Source organism: Melanerpes formicivorus, unplaced genomic scaffold, assembly GCF_026170545.1.
Source record: "Melanerpes formicivorus ecotype bairdi unplaced genomic scaffold, bMelFor1.0.p_v2 SCAF_16, whole genome shotgun sequence".
Lineage (NCBI taxonomy): Eukaryota > Metazoa > Chordata > Aves > Piciformes > Picidae > Melanerpes > Melanerpes formicivorus.
The window spans coordinates 12,710,850-12,733,455 of NW_027142368.1; the positions used below are offsets into that span (position 1 = coordinate 12,710,850).

Genomic DNA, 22,606 nt, shown 5'->3' on the forward strand with positions numbered 1-22,606 from the left:
CCCCCTTCCCTCACCTGGTCTCTAGGTTGAGAGGGCTAAGTTCAAGGCTCTGCACATACCCTGCCCAAAGAAAAGGTGAAGTGGGCCGTGGGGCCTGCCAGGGTGCAGGAGTGGGGACGTGGAAGGGTGGATTAGCTCATCTTAACCAGGGCCTGCTGTGTGTGTGTGTGTGTGTGTCTGTGCCTCTGGATAGCTTCTAGCTGGTAATTGGCCTCCCAGGATTTGCCCAGGATATGGCTGGTGGCCAGCACAGATTAAGGATTACAACAGTTGGGGATGTTCTTGGCCTTGTTCAGGAAGGTCAGGCCTGTTCCTGACCGCTGTGGGTGGTGTGGATGCTCTGTGTGCACACAAGGCTCGGTGTTGGGTTGTTACTTTTGTGGTATCATGGTGCTCACAGCCTCATGTGAGGTCATTAGGGGTGTTCCCTGATGCCCAGGGTGGTTTTGTCCATCAGTTGTAGGGCTGGTCAGATCCTTCCTGCTCTGTGGATCCTGGACAAGCTGAAGCAATGGATCTGTGTGAACCCAAGTGCAACAGCCTGCAGATGGGTTGGGGCAATCCTGCTATCAACACAGACTGGGGGATGAAGGGTTGGAGAGTAGCCTTGTGGAGAAGGTCTTAGAGGTGCTGGGGGCTGAGAAGCTGAAGATGAGCTGGCTCAGAAGCCAGCTATATCCTGAGCTGATCCCCAGCAGCAGGGGCAGGGAGGGAATTCTGCCTCTCTGCTGTGCTGAGACCCCACCTACAGTGCTGGGGCCAGCTCTGGAGTTCTCAGCACAGTCATGGAGTTGTTGGAGCAGGGCCAGAGGAGGCCACAGCAGTTATGGGAGGGCTGGAAGCCCTCTGCTGTGAGGCCAGGCTGAGAGAGTTGGGGTTGTTCAGCCTGGAGAAGAGAAGGCTCCAGGGAGACCTTCTGGTGGCCTTTTGATGCTTCGAGAGGCTGAGGAGAAAGCTGGGAACAGGTGTTTGAGCAGGGCCTGTTGTGACAGGAGAAGGGGTAATGGTTTGGAACTAAAAGAGGAAGATTTAGTCTGAAGAGAATGGACAGATTGCTGCCCCTGAGGGTGGTGAGAGCCTGTCCCAGGTTGCCCAGAGGGGTGGGAGCTGCCCCAGCCCTGGCACCATTGCAGGTCAGGTGGTTTGGGGCTCTGAGCAACCTGCTTGAGTTGGGGCTGTCCCTGCTGACTGCAGGGGGGTTGGCCTAGATGGCCTTTAAAGGCTCCATCCCACCCAAACCAGTCTGGGATTGCATGATCCTTCACCCACCTTTGTCTGGGGAAGGTGAGGATGTTCTTCAGCTCAGGCAGCAGCAGTGGGGAGCTGCTGTGTTCCTGGTGTGCTTGGACTCCCCTGCGTGCTGGGTGCCGGCCCACACAACCCCCAGACCTTGCAGGCCTCTCCTCTTGCCCCTTTATTTTTGAAGGCAGTGTGACAGAACCCCTGGTCCTCAGCTGTCCCCCTTACCCTTGGGGTTGTGTTGTGAAGCTGATGAGTTAAACTCTGTGTCCCCAGGGGTGACTGTGGCCCCTCCGACCTGCCTGTCAGCCTCTCCGTGCACTGCCTGGAGCACGACGCCTTCCTCTTTGCCCTCTGCCAGGACCATAAACTTCGGATGTGGTCCTACAAGGTGAGTTGAAGCCTGGATTTTGGCAGGAGGAGCCTCTTCCATCGCTGCCTGGCTGACAGTTTGAGTCCTGTGTGGCAGAGGCTGGGATCCAAGGTCGTTTGTGGAGGTTGGAGGTGTCGCTGCCTATGGTAGCGGAGGGGGTTGGAATTAGATCTTTAAGGTCCCTTCCACCTCCGTTGCTGTAGGAGGCCTGCAGGAAAGCTGGAGAGGGAGTATTTATAAGGGACAAAGGGCAGTGGGTTGAAACTGGAGCAGGAGAGTTAGGGTGGACATAAGGAAGATCTTTCCAGGGAGGGTGGTGAGTCTCTGGAACAGGTTGCCCAGAGAAGTTGTGGACACCTCATCCCTGACAGTGTTTAAGACCAGGCTGAATGGGGCCTTGAGCAGCTTGGTCTAGTGGGAGGTGTCCTTGCACATGGCAAGAGGGCTGGAACTGGACAATCTTTAAGGTTCCTTCCATCCCAAACCGTTGTGTGACTCTATAAAGCCTCCTAACCTGGAATATTTCCCAGGGATGGGGCTTCTACCACCTCTCTGGTCAACCTGAGCCAGGGTCTCACCACCTTCAGTGTCAAGAGTTTTTGTGGTGTGTTTGCAGCCACAGTTGGAAGCACAGAATGGCTTTGATGCACCAAAGCTGCCTGCGTGGAGCCACGGAGCAGCAGTAGGTTATTTGCAGACACAGGGGCAGGCAGCAGGAGCCACTTGGAGGGCTGAGGAGCGCTCCAAATGGATTTTCTGGTGCTTCAGTGCTAACAAGAGTGGCTCCTTGTCATCAAGAAGTTAACAAAAGCCTCTGCTTGCTGCGTGCCACTCGCTCCAACCACCCGTGGCAAAGCTGATGGAGCAGCGCTGCTGCCTTCACGGCTCAGCGGTGCTGGAATGCAGGAGGGAGGGAGGGGAAGGATTAAGATGATCTTTCCAACCTTAATCATACTGTGATCCTCCCTGCCTAGGCTCCCAGTGCTGCTGTGCTGGTGAGAGAGGGTGAGGTGAGGTGGGGAAGGTGCTGAACAGTGGTCTGGGGAGCAGGTGTGGATGCTCTCGTCTTGGGGCAAGCTTAGGTTTAGAGCAGCTTGGGGGTTGGACTTGATCTCAAAGGTCTCTTCCAACCAAAACCATCATATTATTCTCTCCCACTGGTGGTCTGCTTGCTCTGGTGAGCAGCTTAGAGAAGCCTTCCAGTATCTGGAAGGGGGTGGAGAGGAACTTTCTGTAGTGGTAGTATGAGGGGTGATGGCTTCAAACTGGAAGAAGCTGGATCGAGATGAGGTGTGAGGGGGAGGCCTCCCTGTGAGGCTAGTGAGACACTGGAACAGGTTGCTCAGGGAAGTTGTGGAGGCTCCAAGCCTGTAAGTGTTCAAAGCCAAGCTGGATGAGGCCTTGAGCAACACCTGGTCGAGTAGGAGATGTTCCTGCCCATGGCAGACAGGGGTGGAACCAGATGGTCGTTAAGGTCCCTGCCTAAAGCAGTCTAGGATTCTATGATTTATTTTTTAGGGCAAGATCTGGGCCCAGAAGGGGAAGGATGGAGGAAAAGGGCAGGTTCTCAGCCCTGAGACTTTCCTGGTGCCTTTCTTTTGTGCAGGATCAGATGTGCCTGATGGTTGCAGACCTGCTGGAGTTCGTGCCTGTCAGCAGGGACCTGCGGCTCGCAGCTGGGACCGGCCACCGCCTGCGACTGGCCTTCTCCCAGTCCCTGGGGCTTTACCTGGGTGTCTACATGCATGCACCCAAGAGAGGACAGGTATGGAGTGCTGCTGGGGCTTCCTCACTGCCAGTGCTGCAGGGAGAATGGGTTGTTTCTCCGTGGATTTGGGTCTGGAAGGCGAGAAAGTTGTGAACTCGCGTCGGGGCTGGAAGTTGTAAAGTTACCTTGAAGGTGACTTTGTGGATGCCCCTCCCTGGAGGTGTTCACAGCCAGGCTAGATGAGGCCTTGAGAAACCAAGTCTAGTTGAGAGGTATCTCTGCCCCTGGTGGGGAGATTGGAACAGATAATTGCTGAGTTCCCTTTCAACCTAAGTCATTGTATGAAGACCTGTGTGGACTTCCTTGATAGGTGGAAAAGGATGGAGGAGAGATGCCTGGTGTTACAGACCAGGAACAATGAAGCTAAACCCAGTTGTGTTGAGTCAGTGGGAGACAGATGAATGCTCCCTGCAAAAGCAAGAGTGTGGCAGAAGAGACCATTCCCACATCTGCTGTGTGACCTGCAAGCCATCCCTGCTGAAGCAGCCCCAGAGAAGGGCAGTGAAGCTGGTGAAGGGTCTGAAGGACAGGGCTGGTGAGGAGCAGCTGTGGGACCTGGGGTTGTTGAGCCTACAGAAAAGAAGGCTGAGAGGGGGAGACCTCCTGGCTCTCCATGACTCCCTGAAATGAGGTTACAGCCAGGTGAGGGTTTGTCTCTTCTCTCAAGTTACAGCACAAGAGAAAATGGCCTCAAGTTGCCCCAAGGGAGGTTTAGGTTGGACAGCAGAAGAAAATCTTGCACTGAAAGGGTTCTCAAAGACTGGACAGATTCACAGGGAAATGGTAGAATCCCCAACCTTGGAGGAGTTCAGAAGGTGCAGAGATGTGCTGAGGGGCATGGTTTAGCACCAGCCTTGGTGGAATTAGAGAGCAGTTGGACTCAATGATCTTAAAGGTCCCTTCCAACCATAGTGATTCTTTGACCCAGGGAGAAGGTTCACATCAGAGCATTTGGAGAGAGCAGAACTCTCTGAATAACCATTTTTGCTCTCAAAACACTGCAGGACACAGAAGCCCTTGCCCTGAGAGGAGAATTCCCTGGGTGACTGAGCTGATCTCTGAGTCCTAATTCACGTGGTCCCCTCCTGTTCTGGGAGGATCTTGAAAGCACATGTGAGCCGTGGGAAAAGGAAAGGTCCAGAAGGAGCTGAACACATGGAGAGAGAGAGTGTGTGTGTGTGTGTGTGCTGGGCTCCTGGGAGCATGTGGACACGGTGCTGTGGGTTGCCAAATGTTGACTTCTGCTTCTTGGGTGGAATCATAAATTTAGCAGGAGAGGAATTGAAAGCCCAGGGCAGTGTCATCTGCTGGAGAGCTTATCCCTGCTTTTCTCCTGGGGATTCACATGTGGAATACAGGCTTTTGGGGAAGGGTTTGGAGAACAAGTGCTGTGAGGAGCAGCTGAGGGACCTGGGGTTGTTCGGCCTGGGGAGAAGGAGGCTGAGGGGAGACCTTCTGGCTCTCTGCAACTCCCTGCAAGGAGGCTGGAGCCAGGTGGGGGGCAGTCTCTCTTCCCAAGGAACAAGTGACAGGGCAAGAGGAAATGGCCTCAAGTTGCCCCAGGGGAGTTGTAGGTTGGACATCAGGAACAATTTCTTCCCTTTGAGGGTTGTCCATGTCTGGCCCAGGTGGAGTTTTCATCCCTGGAGAGGGATTTCAAAGCCCTGGAGCTGTGGTGCTGAGGGCCATGGTTTAGTGGTGCCCTGGCAGTGCTGGGTTAACAGTTGGGCTGCATGACCTTCAAGGTCTTCTCCAACCAAAACCATTCTGTTGCTCTGCTGTCCCACTGGTACTCTGCTTGCCCTGCTGAGAACACCCAGGGCTTGATTTACAAATGGCTTGAGGGGTTTCCACCATAACCTCCTCACTTGCCCCTTGCCGTGCTGTCCCTGCAGTGCTGGGCTTAAGGTTTTCCTGGTTTAGTCTTTCAAAGACAGCTGCAAATCCTTCAGGTTGAGGCAGAAGTGCCTCAGAGTGCTGTCCTCCTCACAGTTGTTACCTTTTGGAGCCTTCACTGGAGTATTGCTTAGCAAATGCCTTATGAAATGCCTTTGTAGTTTTGTGTCTTCCAGCTGGTGAGCACCGAGAGCAGCCGCTACAGCCTGGACCACATTTCCTCCCTCTTCTCCTCCCAGGTGAGCACAGGGCCCAGCTCCACCAGAGCCACCAAGAGAAGAGTGTGGGAGGTTCCTCTGAGGGATCAGAAGCCCAGGCTGGGGAGACCCCACCTGGAGCACTGCATCCAGTTGTGGGGCCTGCAACACAAGAAGGACACAAACCTGCTGGAGTGGGTCCAGAGGAGGCCACAAAGCTGATCAGAGGGCTGGAGCACCTCCTGTATGGGGACAGGCTCAGAGAGTTGTGGCTGTTCAGCCTGGAGAAGAGAAGGCTCATGGGAGACCTTCTGGTGGCTTTTCAGTGCTTAAAAGAGCCAGGATGAAAGCTGGGGAGGGGCTTTTTACAAGGGCTTGTGGTAATAAAAGGAGGGATGAGGGCAGATTGAGACTGGAGATTAGGGAGAAATTCCTTACAGTGAGGGTGGGAAGACACAGGAACAGGTTGCTCAGGGAGGTTGTGGATGCTCCCTCCCTGGAGGTATTCAAGGCCAGACTGGATGAGGCCTTGAGCAGCCTGGGCTGGTGGGAGGTGTCCCTGCCCATGGCAGGGGGGCTGGAACTGGATGACCTGCAAGGTCCCTTCCAACCCAAACCCATTCTGTGATTTGAGTGGGATAAAGAACTCTTCCCAGAGCCTGGCTGCTGATGTGGGGGGATGTTTTGCTGTTGAGTGCACACCACACTGGTGTCCTTGAGGTGCTGATAAGAGAGGACATTTGTGCCCTTCCTCTCCTAGGAGACTCTTGTTGACTTTGCCTTAACCTCGGCCGAGATCTGGGCGCTGTGGCACAATGAGGAGAACCAAACAGTTGTGAAATACATCAACTTTGAGCAGTGAGTTCCTGTCTTTGACAGCCTTGGGTGGGTAAGGGCTAGAGCAGCTCCATGGGTTGCTTGGTAAAACTCCTGGGTGAGCCTCTCAGCTCTTCTTCTGTCTTGCTTGCTGGAGAAGTGCCTCCTTCTTGTGGTCCTGTGCCCAACTGAGTCTTCCTGCAGTGCTCCTGGATTGGGCGCTGCTGAGGCCCCACCTGGGGTCAGTTTTGAGCCCCTTACTCCAAGAGGGACATTGAGGGGCTGGAGCAGGTCCAGAGAAGGGCAATGAAGCTGGGGAAGGGTCTGGAGAACAGGGCTGGTGAGGAGCAGCTGAGGGTGTTGAGCCTGGAGAAAGGGACACTGAGGGGAGACCTGCTGGCTCTCTGCTACTCCCTGCAAGGAGGCTGGAGCCAGATGAGGGCTGCTCTCTTCTACCAAGGAACAAGTGAGAGGACAAGAGGAAGTGGCCTGAAATTGTGCTGGGGAGGTTTATGTTGGGCATGAGGAGAAATGTCTTAATCCAAAAGAGCTGTCAGGGCCTGGCTCAGGCTGCCCAGGGCAGTGGTGGAGTCCCCATTCCTGTAAGGGTTTGGGAGCTGTGGAGATGTGGTGCTGAGGGCCATGGTTTGGTGGTGCCCTGGCAGTGCTGGGCTAAGGGCTGGACTCCATGACTACTGGTGGAGGTGGCAGGTTTGATTCAGGTGGATGCTGCTGGGTGTGCTGTGTGGAACCTCTGCAATGCAAAACTCCTGTTGGGCTTGATCTTTTTTTCCTCCCAGAAACGTGGCAGGCCAGTGGAACCAGGTCTTTGTGCAGCCCCTGCCTGAGGAGGAGGTGACAGTTCGACACGACCAGGACCCCAGGGTGAGCCTACTGCAAAGTAACACCAAGCAGCAATGAAGCTTCTCTACCCAGGAGAACATTAGGAGCCAGTTCAAGAGTACTTTTGCTCAAGGAGATGGTGTAGTAGTGGCTCTGGTAGAGTTGGAGCTGATGATCTTGAAGGCCTTTCCCAACCACAGTGCTTCTGTGACATTGACAGGCTCTTCAAATGACTCCAAATTAAGGAGGACAAGCCTCAGCCCTAGGAGGACCAGCTTTACCACACCATTAAAGCCCTCAGCAGGGTTATGAAACCAGAAGTGGAGGGATGAGGGGAAATTCCAGTCAGTCCACAGAGAACCTTGAGAGCAGGCATGACTAAAGAGGACCTGGAGTGGTGTGGGGAGCAATGTTCTGTGATGGAAGCTGCTGCAGGGGTGAAGAGGAGAGGTTGGAGCATGGTGTGGGTGTGAACTGAAGGTGTAAAGAAACACAGAGGCAGGGGATGAGTTTGGGAATGGGAGGGAGGACCTGAAGCAGTGTCTGGAATGTTCTCCTCTTGACCTGTGCCCTCTAACTGAGACCTGTCTGCAGGAGACCTACCTGGAGTATCTCTTCATGCCCGGGCGCTTCAGCAACGCTGCTATCCAGAAGGCTCTGCAGGTTAGTGAGAGGCTGATTGCTGCACACTCAGCTCATCTTCTCCTTCCTGGCCCTTCAGATGTGAGGCAGCAGGACTCCCTGGAGCTTGTGGCAGGCCTCAGTTTGCACTGGATGGTTGTAGACCTGTCAGTGGTCACTGGAGCAAGTTGGTGATGTTTCTCCTGTGCTGATGGTGGGAGGCAGGATGTAGCTTCCAGATGATGTTTCCCCTTAGGACAGGAGGTTGCTGAGCTTGTTTTTCACTGCTTGCTGCTTTAGCTGGGCCAACAGACTTCTCAGCTCACTGTGGTTTGGTGTCTTGGGATCTACCCACTTGGGTCTGGCTTCTCCAGGGCTGTTGAGGGGAGAGCAAGGCAACACAAGCTTCTGCTGCTCTGATAATTTTGCTTCCATGTGCTGTGACCTTGTGGAGGCCAGGATCAAGAGAGAGCTGCTGTGGAGGTGTGCAGTGCTGCTGTCCTTGCAGCCTAGAGCTAGAGCACAAGTGAGGAACAGCTGAGGGACCTGGGGTTGTTCAGCCTGGAGAAAAGGAGGCTGAGGCTCTCTAACCTAAAAGGATGTTGGAGCCAGGTGGGGGTAAGGCTCTTCTCCCAAGGAACAAGAGATGGGATGAGAGGAAATGGCCTCAAGTTGCCCCAGGGAAGGTTGAGGTTGGACATAAGGAACGATTTCTTGCCCTTGAGGCCTGGCCCAGGCTGCCCAGGGCAGTGGTGGAGTCCCCATCCCTGGAGGGGTTTCAAAGCCCTGGAGATGTGTTGCTGAGGGGCATGGTTTAGTGGTGTCCTGGCAGTGCTGGGTGGAGGGTTGGACTCACATAATCATAGAATTGTTTGGGTTGGAAAAGACCTCCAAGATCACTGAGTCCAACTGTGAACCCAGCACCACCATGGCCACTAACCCATGTCCCCAGGTGCCATGGCCACACATTGCTTGAACACCTCCAGGGATGGGGACTCCACCACCTCCCTGGGGCAACAAGATTTCAAAGGTCTCTTCCAACTAAAATGATTCCATAATTCCATGCTCTGCCTGCCAGGAGCCTTCCTCCATCCCCCCAGGAGGAGGAGGGACACAACTCTTGCTTTCCAGTCAGGTTTCCCTCTTCTTCTTTCCAGATCTTTTCTCAAGGAACGGAGAGGCACATGGATCTGACGTGGGATGAGCTAAAAAAGGAGGTTACCTTGGCTGTGGAAAACGAGGTGAGCTGTTTTCCCACACCATCTTGTGTTCTTAATGCTCATTGTATGTGTCATGATGGCTCAGCACAGCTGTGTGAGGCACAAAGTGGCTCCAGGCCTTGTTCTGTCCTTGTTCTCCCCAAACAAGGCCTGGGGGTCCCTTTGTACCCCACATAACTTCCTTGAACTTCCACTTCCAATTTGAAGTAACAAATTTTCCTCTTCCTTGCCTGAGTTTTCCATTCCCTCTTCTTCTTTTTCTCTTTGGAGTCCTTTCATGCTCTGCTGTCTCAGAGTTTTGCTGCTGGACCATCACATGCTGCCCCTGCTCAGCTCCCTGCACAGCAGTGCTGGCTACCACCACCAGCACACAGCTGTTCCTCACGATTTTGGACACCAGAAGATCATCTACTTAGGAGGACCTACCTCAGAGCTCAGCTGCTGGCTTTCTGAATTCCTCCCATTTTATCCTCCTCTTCCAGATTTTCCTGGTTCTCCAAGCCAGCAGACTTTCCACCTGTGGCTTATCCTTGAGCCTGGCCTAGAAACCTCACTAGAGAGGACAGTTGTGTCCTCTCCAGCAGTCACCATGCTTGATCTCCTTGAGGAGGAGAGCAGTGCTGCCCTTTTTCCTTGACACTGGTGGTGCTTCTTTGAGGTGGTGTAGAGAGAGGATTTTCTGTCCTCCTTCTGTGTTGTGAGAGGAAGGTGGTGGGGAAGAGGCCTGAAAGGTGGTGTTTGTAAACCCCAGCCATGAGAAGGTGAGACCCTGGTGGTGAGGCACCAGCCAATAGGATAAATGCTGCAACTGATCAGAGAATCACAGAATCATTAAGACTGGGAAAGAGCTTTAAGACTATGGAGTCCAACCATTCACCCAGCACTGCCAGGACACCACTAAACCATGGCCCTCAGCACCACAGCTCCATAGCTTTGAAACCCCTCCAGGGATGAGGGCTCCACCACTGCCCTGGGCAGCCCTGCAAGAAATTGTTCCTCGTGTCCAGCCTAAACCTCTCCTGGAGCAATCTGAGGCCATTTCCTCTTGTCCTCTTGCTTGTTCCTTGGGAGAAGAGCCTGACCCCCACCTGTCTCCTGCCTCCTTTCAGGGAGTTGCAGAGAGCCAGAAGGTCTCCTCTCAGCCTCCTTTTCTCCAAGCTCAACACCCCCAGGTCCCTCAGCTCCCCAACCGTGTCCTCCCTGGCTTGCTGTATTCCTCTGACACCTTGCTTTGCTTGCTGTAGTTCCAGGGCAGTGTGACAGAGTATGAGTGCTCACCAGAGGAGTTCTGGCAGCTGCAGGTGGAGTTCTGGTCCAAGTTCTACGCCTGCTGCCTTCAGTACCAGGAAGCAATCTCACGGCCTCTGGCCCTGCTCTTGAACCCTTACACCAGCATGGCCTGCCTGCTGAAGAAGGTGAGGCACAGCAGGGGTGGCCCTTTGGTCAGCTGAGGGATGGGGAGGAGAGCTCTTCTGGCTGAGCTGTGGGTTTGGGGAGCTGAAAGCTGAGCTTGCTCTTCACTTTCCCAGGGCTCTGTGTCTTTCCTCATGCCCTGTCCCTGGGTGGACCATCTCTATCTCCTCTCCAATGAGCACCTCCTGACTGAGGATGATGCTGCTATCTTTGATGGTAAGTGAGGGGGTGTGGAGCTCTTCTGCTGTTGGAAGCTGAAATGCTGCACATCAGGGAAGCTCTGGGCAGGGGGATATGGCAGTTCCCATCCAGGTGTCTCAAGGTGCTCCTCACTCCATAACTAGAATCATGGGAGTCATTTTGGTTGGAAAAGACCTTAAAGACCTCTGAGTCCAACCTTTAACTGCCAAGTCACCACTAAACCAGGGCCCTCAGCACCACATCTCCATGGCTTTGAAACCTCTCCAGGGTCAGGAACTCCACTACTGCCCTGGGCAGCCTGGGCCAGGCCTTGGCAACCCTCAAGGAGAAGAAATAGTTCCTCATGTCCAGCCTAAATCTCTGCTTGCTCAGTGACAAAAGACCTGTGCTGAATCTTTTGCCCTTGTGGCTTTACAAACCACCTGTGCAGGCTGCAGTAAACTGGTGCCCTCTTCATGCCTGTTCTCTGAGATCTGCCAGGTTGGAGCTCCATAGTGGTCTGACCAGTTGCCAGGGCTGGTGGGGAGAGCAGAATGTTAATGAATGAAATCTCTGAGGAGCAAAGGCTGAGAGCCCTGGGGCTGCTGAGCCTGCAGAAGAGCAGCCCCAGAGGGGATTTGCTCAATGCTCAGCAAGAGCTAAAGGAGCTGTGGGGGACAAGAGGCTGGGGCCAGATTCTGCTGAGTGGTGCCCAGGGACTGGTCAAGGGGCAGAGGGCACAAAGTGTCAGGCAGGAGGTTGCCTCTGTAGCTGAGGAGAAAGTTGTTTGGGGTGAGGGTGCTGGAGGCCTGGAGCAGGCTGCCCAGAGAGGTTGTGGAGTGTCCTTGTGTGGAGAGCTTGCAACCCCCCAGCCCTGGGCACTGTGCTGCTGGGCAGGGTGCTGTGGGTGCCTTGCTGGCTGATCTCCAGAGGTCCTTTCCAGCTCCCATCAGGCTGGGATTCTGTGGAATGTCTCTGAAATGAGCCTTGCTCAGGCTTCTCTCTGCTGGCTGCTTGCTGAGCTTTGCCACGAGACCTCGGCACAAGTTCTTCCCTTCCCCAGTCTCTGTCTTGCTGATGGAGGCAACTCCAAGATTCCAGACAAGCAGGGAACTTGTGCCCCTCCTTGCACCCTGAGCTCTTCAAGCTGGGCTATGTCTGTGTGGAGGCTGTGGTGTGAGCTGTGGAGAGGGACTGGGTTTTGGCTCTGGTCTCGGGGCAGCCAATCTCCCACTAAGCTGTCGTTGGTGGCTGTCACCACAGTGCCCTCTAGGCTTTGCTGGCCCTGGGATGACGTTTCAGCAGCAGAAAAGCAATGGAAAATGTTACCTCAGCTCCACTGAGGATGATTCTGATGTTTTTTTCTAAAGTAAAATCATCATCATTTTGGCCAAGTTATTTCTGGCTGCCAGGGAAAGGGAAGCTGGAGGCCTGGGCTGGGTTTGGGAGGCCAGAAGTTCCTGCTCTGGCTGTTTTCAAGCCTCTCCAAAAAATGTGATTTAATTAAAACCCAAACAAAAGCAAACCCCACCAACCCCAGCCCTCTCAAGGCTTGCATTGCAAAGCAGTGACTTAAACCCTCCGAGCTGCCTTCTCAGATCACTTCTGAGAAGGTGAAAATCCTCTCTGGGCTGCTAGAGGTGGTGCTGCTGCTGGAGAGTATTTTCTGCCTGGCAGGGCTGAGCCAACTGAGCTCTTTGCTGTGGGGGTGTTTGTGCTCTTGCTCTGCATTAATGATTTCCTTTCCAACCTGTGGCTGGAGAAGATCCCTTGGAGGGAATTTCATGGGTTTCAAAAAATCCTTTTGGCTGCAAAAGACCTTTGAGATCATCCAGTCCAACCATTCTCTAGCTCTGCCCAGTCTGGTGCTAAATCATGGCCCTCTGCACCTTTGAAACCCCTCCAGGGATGGGGATTCAACCACCTCCTTGGAGTGTCTGTTCCAGTGTTGGAGAACCTTTCCAAGCAGAAGTTTCTCCTCATGTCAAACCTAAACCTCCCCTGGGGCAATGTGAGGCCATTCCCTCTTGTCCTGGCACTTGTTCCTTGGCACAAGAGCCCAAGCCCCACCTGGCTCCAGCCTCCTTGCAGGGAATTGCAGAGAGCCAGAAGCTCTCCCCTCAGTCTCCTTTGCTCCAGGCTCAACACCCCCAGCTCCCTCAGCTGCTCCTCCCCAGCCCTGTTCTCCAGACCCTTCCCCAGCTTGGTTGCCCTTCTTCAGACCTGCTCCAGCCTCTCAATGTTCTTGGAGTGAGGGGCCCAAAACTGACCCCAGGACTGGGGTCCAGAGGGACAATCCCTGCCCTGCTCCTGCTGGCCTCACTCTTGCTGATCCAGGCCAGGCTGCTGGTGGCCTTCTTGACCACCTGAGCACACCCTGGCTCATCTCCAGCTGCTGTCACCAACCCCCTGCCAGCTTCTTTTCCACCAGACAGTTCCTGGCTACTGTGCCCCAAGCCTGGAGCCTCATGGGGTTGTTGTGACCCAAGCACCCGATCCAGCACTTGGCATTGTTTAACCTCATCCCATTGACCACCCATTGATCCAGCCTGGCCTCTGTAGAGCCTCCAACCCTCCAGCATGCCAATGCTTCCTCACAGCTTGGTGTCATCTGCAGATTGAGTGAGAGTGCCTTGATCCCTTTGTGCAGATCATTGATAAAGGCATCAAAAAGAACTTGTCCCAGCGGTGAGCCCTGGGGGCAACACCACTTGTGCCTGGTTACCAGCTGGAGTTAATTTCATTCCCCTGGTTTTTAACCCAGTGAAGCATCCCCCCATCCAAACCATGGATTTATTGTTCCATCTGGGGTCCCCAGCATAAGAAGGGCACAGAGCTGTTGGAGCAAGTCCAGAGGAGGGCAACAAAGATGGTCCAAGGGCTGGAGCACCTCTGCTGTGAGGATAGGCTGAGGGAGCTGGGGGTTGTTCAGCCTGGAGAAGACTCTGGGGGGGGCACCTTGTGGATGCCTTCCAATACCTGAAGGGATCCTACAGGAAGGCTGCAGAGAGACTTCTCACCCATCACAGGGTGTCTAGAGACAGGACAAGGGGGAATGGTTTGAAGCTGAGGGAGAGCAGGGTTAGACTGGATCTGAAGAAGTAGTTCTGCAGTGCAAGGCTGATGGGACTCAAATAGGCTGCCCAGGGAGGTTGTGGATGCCTCCTTCCTGGGGGTGTTCAAGGCCAGACTGGATGAGGCCTTGAGCAACCCAGTGTAGTTGAGAGGTGTCCCTGCCCATGGTGGGGAGGTTGGAAGAGATGATCTCCAAGGTCCCTTTTAACTTGAGCTACCCTATGACTTGGTGCTTTCCAGACCCCAAGTCCCTCTCAGCTGCTGAGTTTTAACTGGGCCTCGTAGTTAGGGAAGGGTCAGTCTGAGACCCATCTGCTGAGCCAGAAAGCTGAACTAAAGTGGTTTTTGGAATGGCCCTGCCAGGTCTGCTTTGAAATCTTCATGTGAATCCACAGTTAGATTCTTTCATTCCAGATTTGGAGATGTCTCGTGATGTTGTCTGTCTTGTCCAGTGCCTTCGCCTGATCGGGGAATCAATCTCCATGGACATGGCCTTCAGCATGGAAATGGCCTGCTCCCGCCTCCAGCCTCCAGAAAAGGCTGCAGAGCAGATCCTGGAGGACTTGATAGCTAATGACACGTAAGGAGATGGTTTTTGTAGGGATGGCTGAGCAGGGATTGCCTTGGAGCCGTCCTGGATTGACATCAAAGCTGAGCTGGGGTGCGTGGGCTCTCCCTCTGCTGCAGGAAGAGTTTTCCAGAGGTGGGGAGCCTGCCTGTTGGTGATGTGAGCAGGGCTTTCCCTCCCCAGCTCCTTTGGCTGTTGTGTGGGGCCTTCCAGAAAAGACATGTTTGGGGCTTCTCAGGTGAGACAGAGAGGAGCAGAGCAACACATTCCTGTTAGGTGATGGTTGCAACAGGAATAGAGAGCAGAAGAGCAGCACATTCCTGTGAGATGATCACTGGGGCATGGAAAATGAGTCTGCAGAAGCTGGGTAGAGGTCAGAGCTTTGGTCAAGGCATGTGGTTGCTGTGCCTGCCTCCTGAAATCATTCCCCTGTGGAATGCCAACCATCCAACTGCTATTTCCTGGTAGCCTGAGGGTGTGGAATAAATAGCCTGCTGCCTGCAGGCACTGTCATCAGACTCCAAGCCAGAAGAGGATTCCCATCAGGAATGTCCAAGCTTTATCAAGCTGCACTGCCTTCCAGGAAGGGTTTGTGAGGGAGGAGAGGGAGCCCTCTTGAGTTAAACTCTTCATATTGCTGATTTTTATTGATTTGATTTCCTTCTTTTTGGGTTTTTTTTCCCCTTTCCCTTCCCACCTTGCAGGGAAAATGTGCTGGAGGAGATCCACAGCAAACTGCAGGAGATCAGGAACCCCATCCATGCCATTGGGGTGCTCATCCGAGAGATGGACTATGAGATGGACACCGACATGGAGAGAGGTGAAAAGGGCTGCCAAGGGGCTGAGGGGCCAGGAACACCACTCTGAGGAGGAAAGACTGAGGGAACTGGGACTTTTTAGTTTGGAGGAGAGCAGCCTGAGGAAAGATCTCATCACTGCTGATCAATACTTCAAGGGTGGGTGTCAGGAGGATGGGACCAGGCTTTGTTCAATGGACAAGGGCTAATGGGCATAGACTGGGACATAAGAAGCTCCATCATGAACTGCTTTAATTTAAGGGTGACAGAGCCCTGGGATAGGCTGCCCAGAGAGGTGGTGGAGTCTCCATCTCTGGAGACATTCCAAATCCACCTGGATGTGTTCCTGTGTGACCTTGGCAGAGGGGTTAGGACTCCCTTCCAACCCCTAACCCTCGGCGATTCCGCCGATGTTCCCCAGCAGGGCTTTTTGGGCTGGGCAGGTAGCTGCTCAATGAGTGTTCCTGGTCCTTCTGGTTCCTCTCTTCGTCTGGGTGATGGATTTGTTGGTTTGTTTGTTTGTTAATGCCCTTTCAGCTCCTCACCTGAACCTGCAGCTGAACCTCAGCCAGCTGTACGGCAGCGGCACGGCCGGCGGCGTGCTGTGCTGGGGGGTCTGTAAGATTGCCACCATCCGCTTCCTCATCTGCCGGGACCTGCTGATCCTCCAGCAGCTCTTGCTGAGGCTGGGAGATCCTGTGAGTAACAGCCCTCCAAGTGCTTTGAACTTTGGCATCTGGGGTTCTGCTGGTGCAAGGCTGGGCTTTGTTCTCTTTCCCACAAACGCTAGCCCCAGGCTTGGGTGAGGCTCTGTTGTCTTCTGTCATCCCACAGCGATGTGCTCACACCCCAGCTCCCTCTATCCATGCTGAGCACCCAGGAAGCTCTTTTTGTCCTGGGAGGAGAGGATCTTCTGCAGCCTGCTGCCTGGGTACACCCCTGCCTGGGCACGTACAGCTCTTCCATCTGCTCCCCATCCCTCCTCCTGCACAGCACATGTGCCAGGGTAGAGCTGGTTGGAAGAGATCTCAAAGATCATCAGGTCCAACCCTTAACCCAGCACTGCCAGGGCACCACCAAACCCTGACCCTCAGCACCACATCTCCACTGCTTTGGAACTCCTTCAGGGACAGAGACTACACTACTGCCCTGGGCAGCCTGGGCCAGGCCTTGGCAACCCTCGAGGGCACAAAATTGTTTCTCATGGCCAACCTAAGCCTCCCCTGGGGCAACTTGAGGCTGTTTCTTCTCATCCTGTAACTTGTGACCTGGAAGAAGAGTATGACCCCCACCTAGCTCCAGCCTCCTTTGAGGGAGTTGAAAGAGAAGCCAGAAGGTTTCACCTCAGCATCCTTTGGGATTGTAGAGAGATTGTCCACAGTAAGGAGTGGCTGAGAAATTTATGGAGAGGGAATTATACAACCCTAGAATGCCCTGGATTGGAAGGGAGCTCTGAAGGTCATCTAGTGCAACCCCACTACAGTAAGCAGGGACTTCCCCAACTAGACCAGAAGCCAAGAATAGGCCACCACCAGCACACTGCATGCCTGGGGCTGGACATCAGTTGCCTACACAAGTCCTTTTCTAGCAAGAATTGACTCACTTCTCATACTCCACAACTGGTGAAGTTGAGCTCTTTCACCAGGTCAACCTAACCTGAAGAGCAATTCCCAGCACTTTGCTCTCCAGGCCTGATTCCAACCCTCCACATCTGACATCATTTTGCCCACCTTGCATCAAGATGTCTGCTGAGTGGTGTCCCAGTTTATCACCCCATGTGAGCACACAGAAGAATTCAAGCCACACCTTCCACATCTAAAGTTTGGGTTGGTTTTTTTTTCCCTCCCCCTGATATTAATGGAGCAGAAATAATTATCTCTGGGAGATGCCCCATCCATCAAACCATTCCAGGTCAAGTTGTCTGGGGCTCTGAGCACTCTGCTCTGGTTGAAGATGTCCCTGCTGACAGGACTACATGACCTTTAAAGGTCCTTTCCCACCCAAACCACTCTGTGATTCAATGACAACTTTCCCCACAGAATAGTTAACTGGCTGAATCATAGAATCACAGCATCAATAAGCTTGGAAGAGACCTCAAAGATCATCAAGTCCAACCTGTCACCCAACACCTCCTGACAACTAAACCATGGCTCCAAGGGCCACATCCAAGCCTTTTTTGAACACCTCCAGGAATGGTGACTCCACCACCTCCCTGGGCAGCACATTCCAATGGCTAACAGCTCTCTCTGTGAAGAACTTTCTCCTCACCTCCAGCTTAAACTTCCCCTGGCACAGCTTGAGGCTATGTCCTCTTGTTCTGGTGCTGGGTGCCTGGGAGAAGAGACCAACCCCCACCTGGCTACAACCTCCCTTCAGGGAGTTGGAGAGAGCAAGAAGGTCTCCCCTGAGCCTCCTCTTCTCCAGGCTAAGCAACCCCAGCTCCCTCAGCCTCTCCTCACAGGGCTGTGCTTGAGGCTTCTCCCCAGCCCCATTGCCCTTCTCTGGACACCTCCAAGTCTCTCAATGTCCTTCTTAAACTGAGGAGCCCAGAACTGGACACAGGGCTCAAGGTGTGGCCTGAGCAGTGCTGAGTACAGGGCACAATGACCTCCCTGCTCCTGCTGGCCACACTGTTCTTGATGACCTAAGGTGACACTGTAATTTGTGACTGGGTTACACTGGTGTGTGCAAGAGTCCTGCTGGTCTGCTGGGTGACCTGGGTGAGCTAGCAGCCTGTTGACCACCTTGGTGTGGACAGCAGGGACAAGCTGAGCCCAGTGCAAACCTCTCTGCTTGTCCTTGTCCTGCCGTCGCTCCGGGGGTTACTGTGCCAACCCCTGCTGCTCCCAGGCTTGGCCTCTCACTGTTCCAACCTCTGTGGTTTGCTTGCAGATGGTTTTGGGAGGGGGCCAACTCTTCCAGTCTCAGCAGGACCTGCTGCACCGCACCTCTCCCCTCCTGCTCTCCTACTACCTGATCAGGTGGGCGAGCCAGCGCCTGGCCTCGGACGTCCCCGTCGACACGCTGTAAGTCACCACCACGCCTCTTCTGCTTCTAAATGTGGCTTCCTCCTGAGCCCACCTGCAATATCCTTCCCTGGCACGAAAAGCTGCTGGTTGCTGTGGGAATATCACTCCAGGAGTCAGGTTGTGCTGGGAAAGGTTCATTTGGGTTATTTTTTCCCCCTTCCACGTGTCGAGCTGACTCTGCCTTGTGCTAATTCCACCCTGCCAGGCCTGGCTGTTCCCTGCTGCTGCCTTCTCCAGCTGTAGGAGTTGAACAATGAGCACAATTAAAGCAGGGGGCGTTTTGTTGTCTCTTCACTGATGGCTTTTTCTTCTCCAGGGAATCTAATCTGCAGCATCTCTCTGTGCTGGAGTTAGCAGACACCACTGCTGTTACACCCCATAGGCTAGGTAAGATGTTGCACAGCTGCACAGCTTTGTGATTTGTCCCCCTGGCTCTCCCTCTGCCACCCCAGGGTGAATGTGGGTGAATGACCCCCATGTGGAGATGGTTGTCAGGTTGTCCACCAAAAACTCACCACCACCACCACCAAGGGCCCTGTAGCACTGCACTCCGAGCAGAGACGTGGTTCTGATCCTCATCCTGAGGAGGATGGGAAGCATAGAATCACAGAATGGGTTTGATGGGAAGAGACCATTAAGGTCATGGAATCACAGCATCATTTTGGTTGGAAAAGGTCATGGGGTCCAACCCTTAGCCCAGCACTGCCAGGGCACCACCAAAGCGTGTTTCTCGGAGCCACATCTCCACCCCTTCAAAACCCCTCCAGGGATGGGGACTCCTCCACTGCCCTGGGCAGCCTGGGACAGGCCTTGACAGCCCTCAAGGGCAATGAATTGTTTCTCATGTCCAACCTAAACCTCCCCTAGGGCAACTTGAGGCTGTTTCTTCTCATCCTATCACTTCTGACCTGGGAGAAGAGCCTGACCCCCACCTAGCTCTCATCCTCCTTTGAAGGAGTTCTAAGAGAGCCAGGAGGTCTCCCCTCGGCCTTTTCTCCAGTCTGAGCCTCTCAGAAGTTGTTCAGACTCTTTCTCCTTGTGCTCCAGACTTTTTACCACCTTCCTTACCCTTCTCTGGACTTTCTCTGTCTCCTCAACATCCTTCTTGAAGTGTAGGAAAGGCCTCACTCAGCCAACTTGGCAGTACCCACCTCTCTTTGCTGTACATGACCATGGCTGTAGTGGAAGAGACCTGGTGTGTCCTGCTGCTTCACCTTTATCTCACCACAATCAGGAGCAGCAGCAGCTTGGGGAAGTGGGAGAATGTAGCCATTCTTCTCCCAAAAGCTCCTTGTGCTGCCAGCACTTTGCAGTTGAGACCTGAATGGGGAGAAATTGCAGCTGATGATTCAAAATCCTTGTTGCAAAGTCGGACACTTTGGTCTAGGAGCAGAAATCCTGATGGAGCAAGGTATAAAGCAACTTAATTAGGAGGATCAGTACCTTGAAGTGGTTAGAGAAGGGAGGTGGTGAGGAGGGAAAGGAGGAAAACACACAGGTAAGAGCCTGCTGTGACTAGTTTGTGTTGCAAGGCTGAGACACTTCAGAAGGAGCTGAGAAAATCAGTGACAGATAGGTAGCAGTGCAGGGCTAGGAGCTGGGAGGGGGGAGTGGGATTTCTTTCTGCTCCCTGATGGCTTTGGGACATCTCTGCTCTTTGTGAGCAGGGCTGTGACCTCCAAAGCCTGAACTCTCCCCAAATCAGAGTCTTGGTTCAGGAGGGCCTCCCATGTAAATGTCAGTGCCTGAAAGCAAAGCTGAAAACAGCCTTTGTGTGTGCTGCTGCCGTGGGTTATTTCTTGGCCAGCTGGTGAGGAAAGTCCTGTTTGGCTGCTCTGCTTCAGGAGAAATATGTCAAGTGTGTGGGGAAGATAGTGAGGAGGTGGCAGCTGAGAACAGTGAGCAGGGGGGACAGCAGCGTGTTGGAATGAGAAGGGAGGTGTTGGACCTGAGCCAGAGAGCCACATCAGCACTCTCAGCATCCCAGCATGGTGGTGCTGGGAGGGACCTCTGGAGATCACCCAGCCCAAGCCCCCTGCTCAAGCAGGGCACCCACAGCACCCTGCCCAGCAGCACAATGCCCAGGGGGGCTTGGGAGCTCTCCACACCAGGACACTCCACAACCTCTCTGGGCAGCCTGCTCCAGGCCTCCAGCACCCTCACCCCAAACAACTTTTCTCCTCAGCTTCAGCAGGCTTCCAGTTTGTGCCCATTGTCCTTTTTCCTGCCACTGGAAGCCCTGTGGCTGGGTTGAGAAAGGCACAGCCAGAGAGTGAGCACAGCCAGAGAGTGAGCACAGCCCTTTGTTGGGTTTCTTTTTGCTGTTATAATGGAGTGGTGATTAATAAACATTGCAGCCTGTGGCTCTTTGATCTCCTGCTGCTCCTTCTGACTTCACCAGACAGCAAGAGAAGCCCAAACCCAACAAGTCTGAGTCCTCAATGTCTTTTGCTCTGCTTTAATCCTTCTTGTTGGGGCTGCTGATGCAGCGTGGTGTGAAACCTTGGACCAGCTGCTTGCAGACCCTCTCCTTCAGTTGTCCTTTTAACTTGTCCTTTCAGTATCCAGCCCTCAAACAATTGTGGAGCTGTTTTTCCAGGAAGTGGCCAGAAAACACATCATCTCCAGACTCTTCCTGCAACCAAACACCTCTTTGGCTGAAACAAGTTTGAACTGGCCCCATCTGGTTACTGCCATCGTGGCTGACTTTCTGCCTCTCCTGTATCCTTGGCTGGAAACCTGCACACCAGGCTGTGACCAGAGGACTTCATGGTGTTTCAGGAGAGTCTACATGATGTAACAGATCCCAGTGCTGAGGCTGGGAGCACTGGTGGGGCTGTGTGAGGAGGCTTGGGGCAAGCAGAGGAGTTGAGGGAGGCGGGGGGATGGACTGCAGAGTGTTCAATGTTGGCATCTCCACCACTCAGCCTCCAAACCTGATGTTTTCTACACCCAAATTTCCAAGGCAAGTCTCCTGTCAGGCTGTGACCAGGGGGTTTCATGGCATTTCAGGAGGAGCTTCTGCATGACATTGCCCATCCCAGTGCTGAGGCTGGGAGTGCTGGTGGGGCTGTGTTTCACAGTATCACTTAGAACCACAGACTGCTTTTCACAGTATCCCCAAGGTTGGAAGAGACCTCAAAGATCATCGAGTCCAACCTGTCACCACAGACCTCATGACTAGGCCATGGCACCAAGTGCCACGTTCCATCCCCTCCTGAACACCTTTGGGTGGGAAAGGGCCTTTAAAGCTCAGCTAGTCCAACCCCACTGCAGCTAGCAGGGGCATCTGCAAGTAGAGCAGGCTGCTCAGAGCCCCAAACAACCTGACCTGCAATGGCTGCACATCTCTGGGCAGGTGGTGGAGTCACCATCACTGGAAGTGTTTAAAAAGAGCCTGGAGGAGGCACTTGGTGCCATGGTTTAGTTGATTAGATGGTGCTGGTGTGAGGAGACTTGGGGCAAGCAGAGGACTTGATTTTGGCATCTCCAGCACTGAGCCTCCGAAATCAATGTTTCTCACACCCAGATTTTTAAAGGCAAACCTCCTGCCCCAGTGACTGTGGTTGGTCTTGATGGGATTTGGGGGGATTTGAAGATTTCCCAGAGTCTCCCCCAGGTTTTAGGTGCACAATGAAGGATTTGAGGGTTTGACTTCTAAGCCCCTGAGCTCCACCAACTTTGCCGTGGGACTCCAGGAGATTTGGAAGGGTGAGAGAGATTTTGGGCAAGTTCTGGATTAGGTGTGCTGATGGGTTTGTTCTAATGTGGATAAATCTCATTACAGGGTAATGACTTGGAGAAAGAGCAGCTTAATCTTCTCTGCTTGCCTCCCACAAAGCCAGCTCCAGAGGCACACTGAATGCTGAGGTTTTTTCAGACCAGTTCTGGGAGCTCTCTGTTCTTGGATTGTTCCTTAACTTTCCTGCTCAGGTGGCCCAGCAATCCTGGATTCCTCTTCCCTGAGTGCCTGATGGGAAGCTGTCAGTACACCCAGCTACAGGTGAGTCCTTCCTGCCATCATGGAGTTGGTTTGGTTGGAAATGGTCTGTAAGACCAGAGACTCAGAGGATTGGTTTGGTTACAAAAGGCCTCCAAGATGATCCAGTGCAACCCTTAACCCAGCACTGCCACCAGGTCACCACCAAACCATGGCCCTCAGTACCACATCCCCACAGCATTGAAACCCCTCCAGGGATGGGGGCTGCACCACTGCCCTGGGCAGCCTGGGCCAGGCTTTGACAACCCTCAAGGGCAAGAAATTGTTCCTCATGGCCAATTAAACCTCCTCTGGGGCAATTTGAGGCCATTTCCTCTTGCCCTGTCACTCATTCCTTTGGAGAGGACCTGACTCCCAGCTGGCTCCAGCCTCTTTTCAGGGAGTTGGAGAGAGCCAGAAGGTCTCCCCTCAGCCTCCTTTTCTCCAGTCTGAACAACCCCAGCTCCCTCAGAAGCTCTCCAGACCCTTATCCTTGTGCTCTAAACCCTTCACCATCTTTGTTGCACCTGCTCTAGCCTCTCAGTGTCCTTCTTGGAGTGAATGTCCCAAATCTCACCCCAGTATTCGAGGT

At 53.7% G+C, this 22,606-nt stretch overlaps 1 protein-coding gene across 1 annotated transcript in view; it reads left to right on the forward strand.

The window, feature by feature from the left end:
* The window catches only part of NUP160 (nucleoporin 160), a 42,043-nt gene that overhangs the window by 3,795 nt on the left and 15,642 nt on the right, over positions 1–22,606 (forward strand). Inside the window, exons 5-20 of the mRNA XM_068148240.1 lie at positions 1,516–1,630; positions 3,219–3,377; positions 5,438–5,515; positions 6,234–6,331; positions 7,090–7,174; positions 7,727–7,795; positions 8,911–8,994; positions 10,218–10,388; positions 10,503–10,602; positions 14,056–14,221; positions 14,914–15,029; positions 15,544–15,704; positions 17,899–18,032; positions 18,352–18,422; positions 20,597–20,756; positions 21,969–22,038. Of these exons, the coding sequence (XP_068004341.1) occupies positions 1,516–1,630; positions 3,219–3,377; positions 5,438–5,515; positions 6,234–6,331; positions 7,090–7,174; positions 7,727–7,795; positions 8,911–8,994; positions 10,218–10,388; positions 10,503–10,602; positions 14,056–14,221; positions 14,914–15,029; positions 15,544–15,704; positions 17,899–18,032; positions 18,352–18,422; positions 20,597–20,756; positions 21,969–22,038 (1,837 nt within the window). The remainder of the gene's footprint in view (positions 1–1,515; positions 1,631–3,218; positions 3,378–5,437; positions 5,516–6,233; positions 6,332–7,089; positions 7,175–7,726; positions 7,796–8,910; positions 8,995–10,217; positions 10,389–10,502; positions 10,603–14,055; positions 14,222–14,913; positions 15,030–15,543; positions 15,705–17,898; positions 18,033–18,351; positions 18,423–20,596; positions 20,757–21,968; positions 22,039–22,606) is intronic.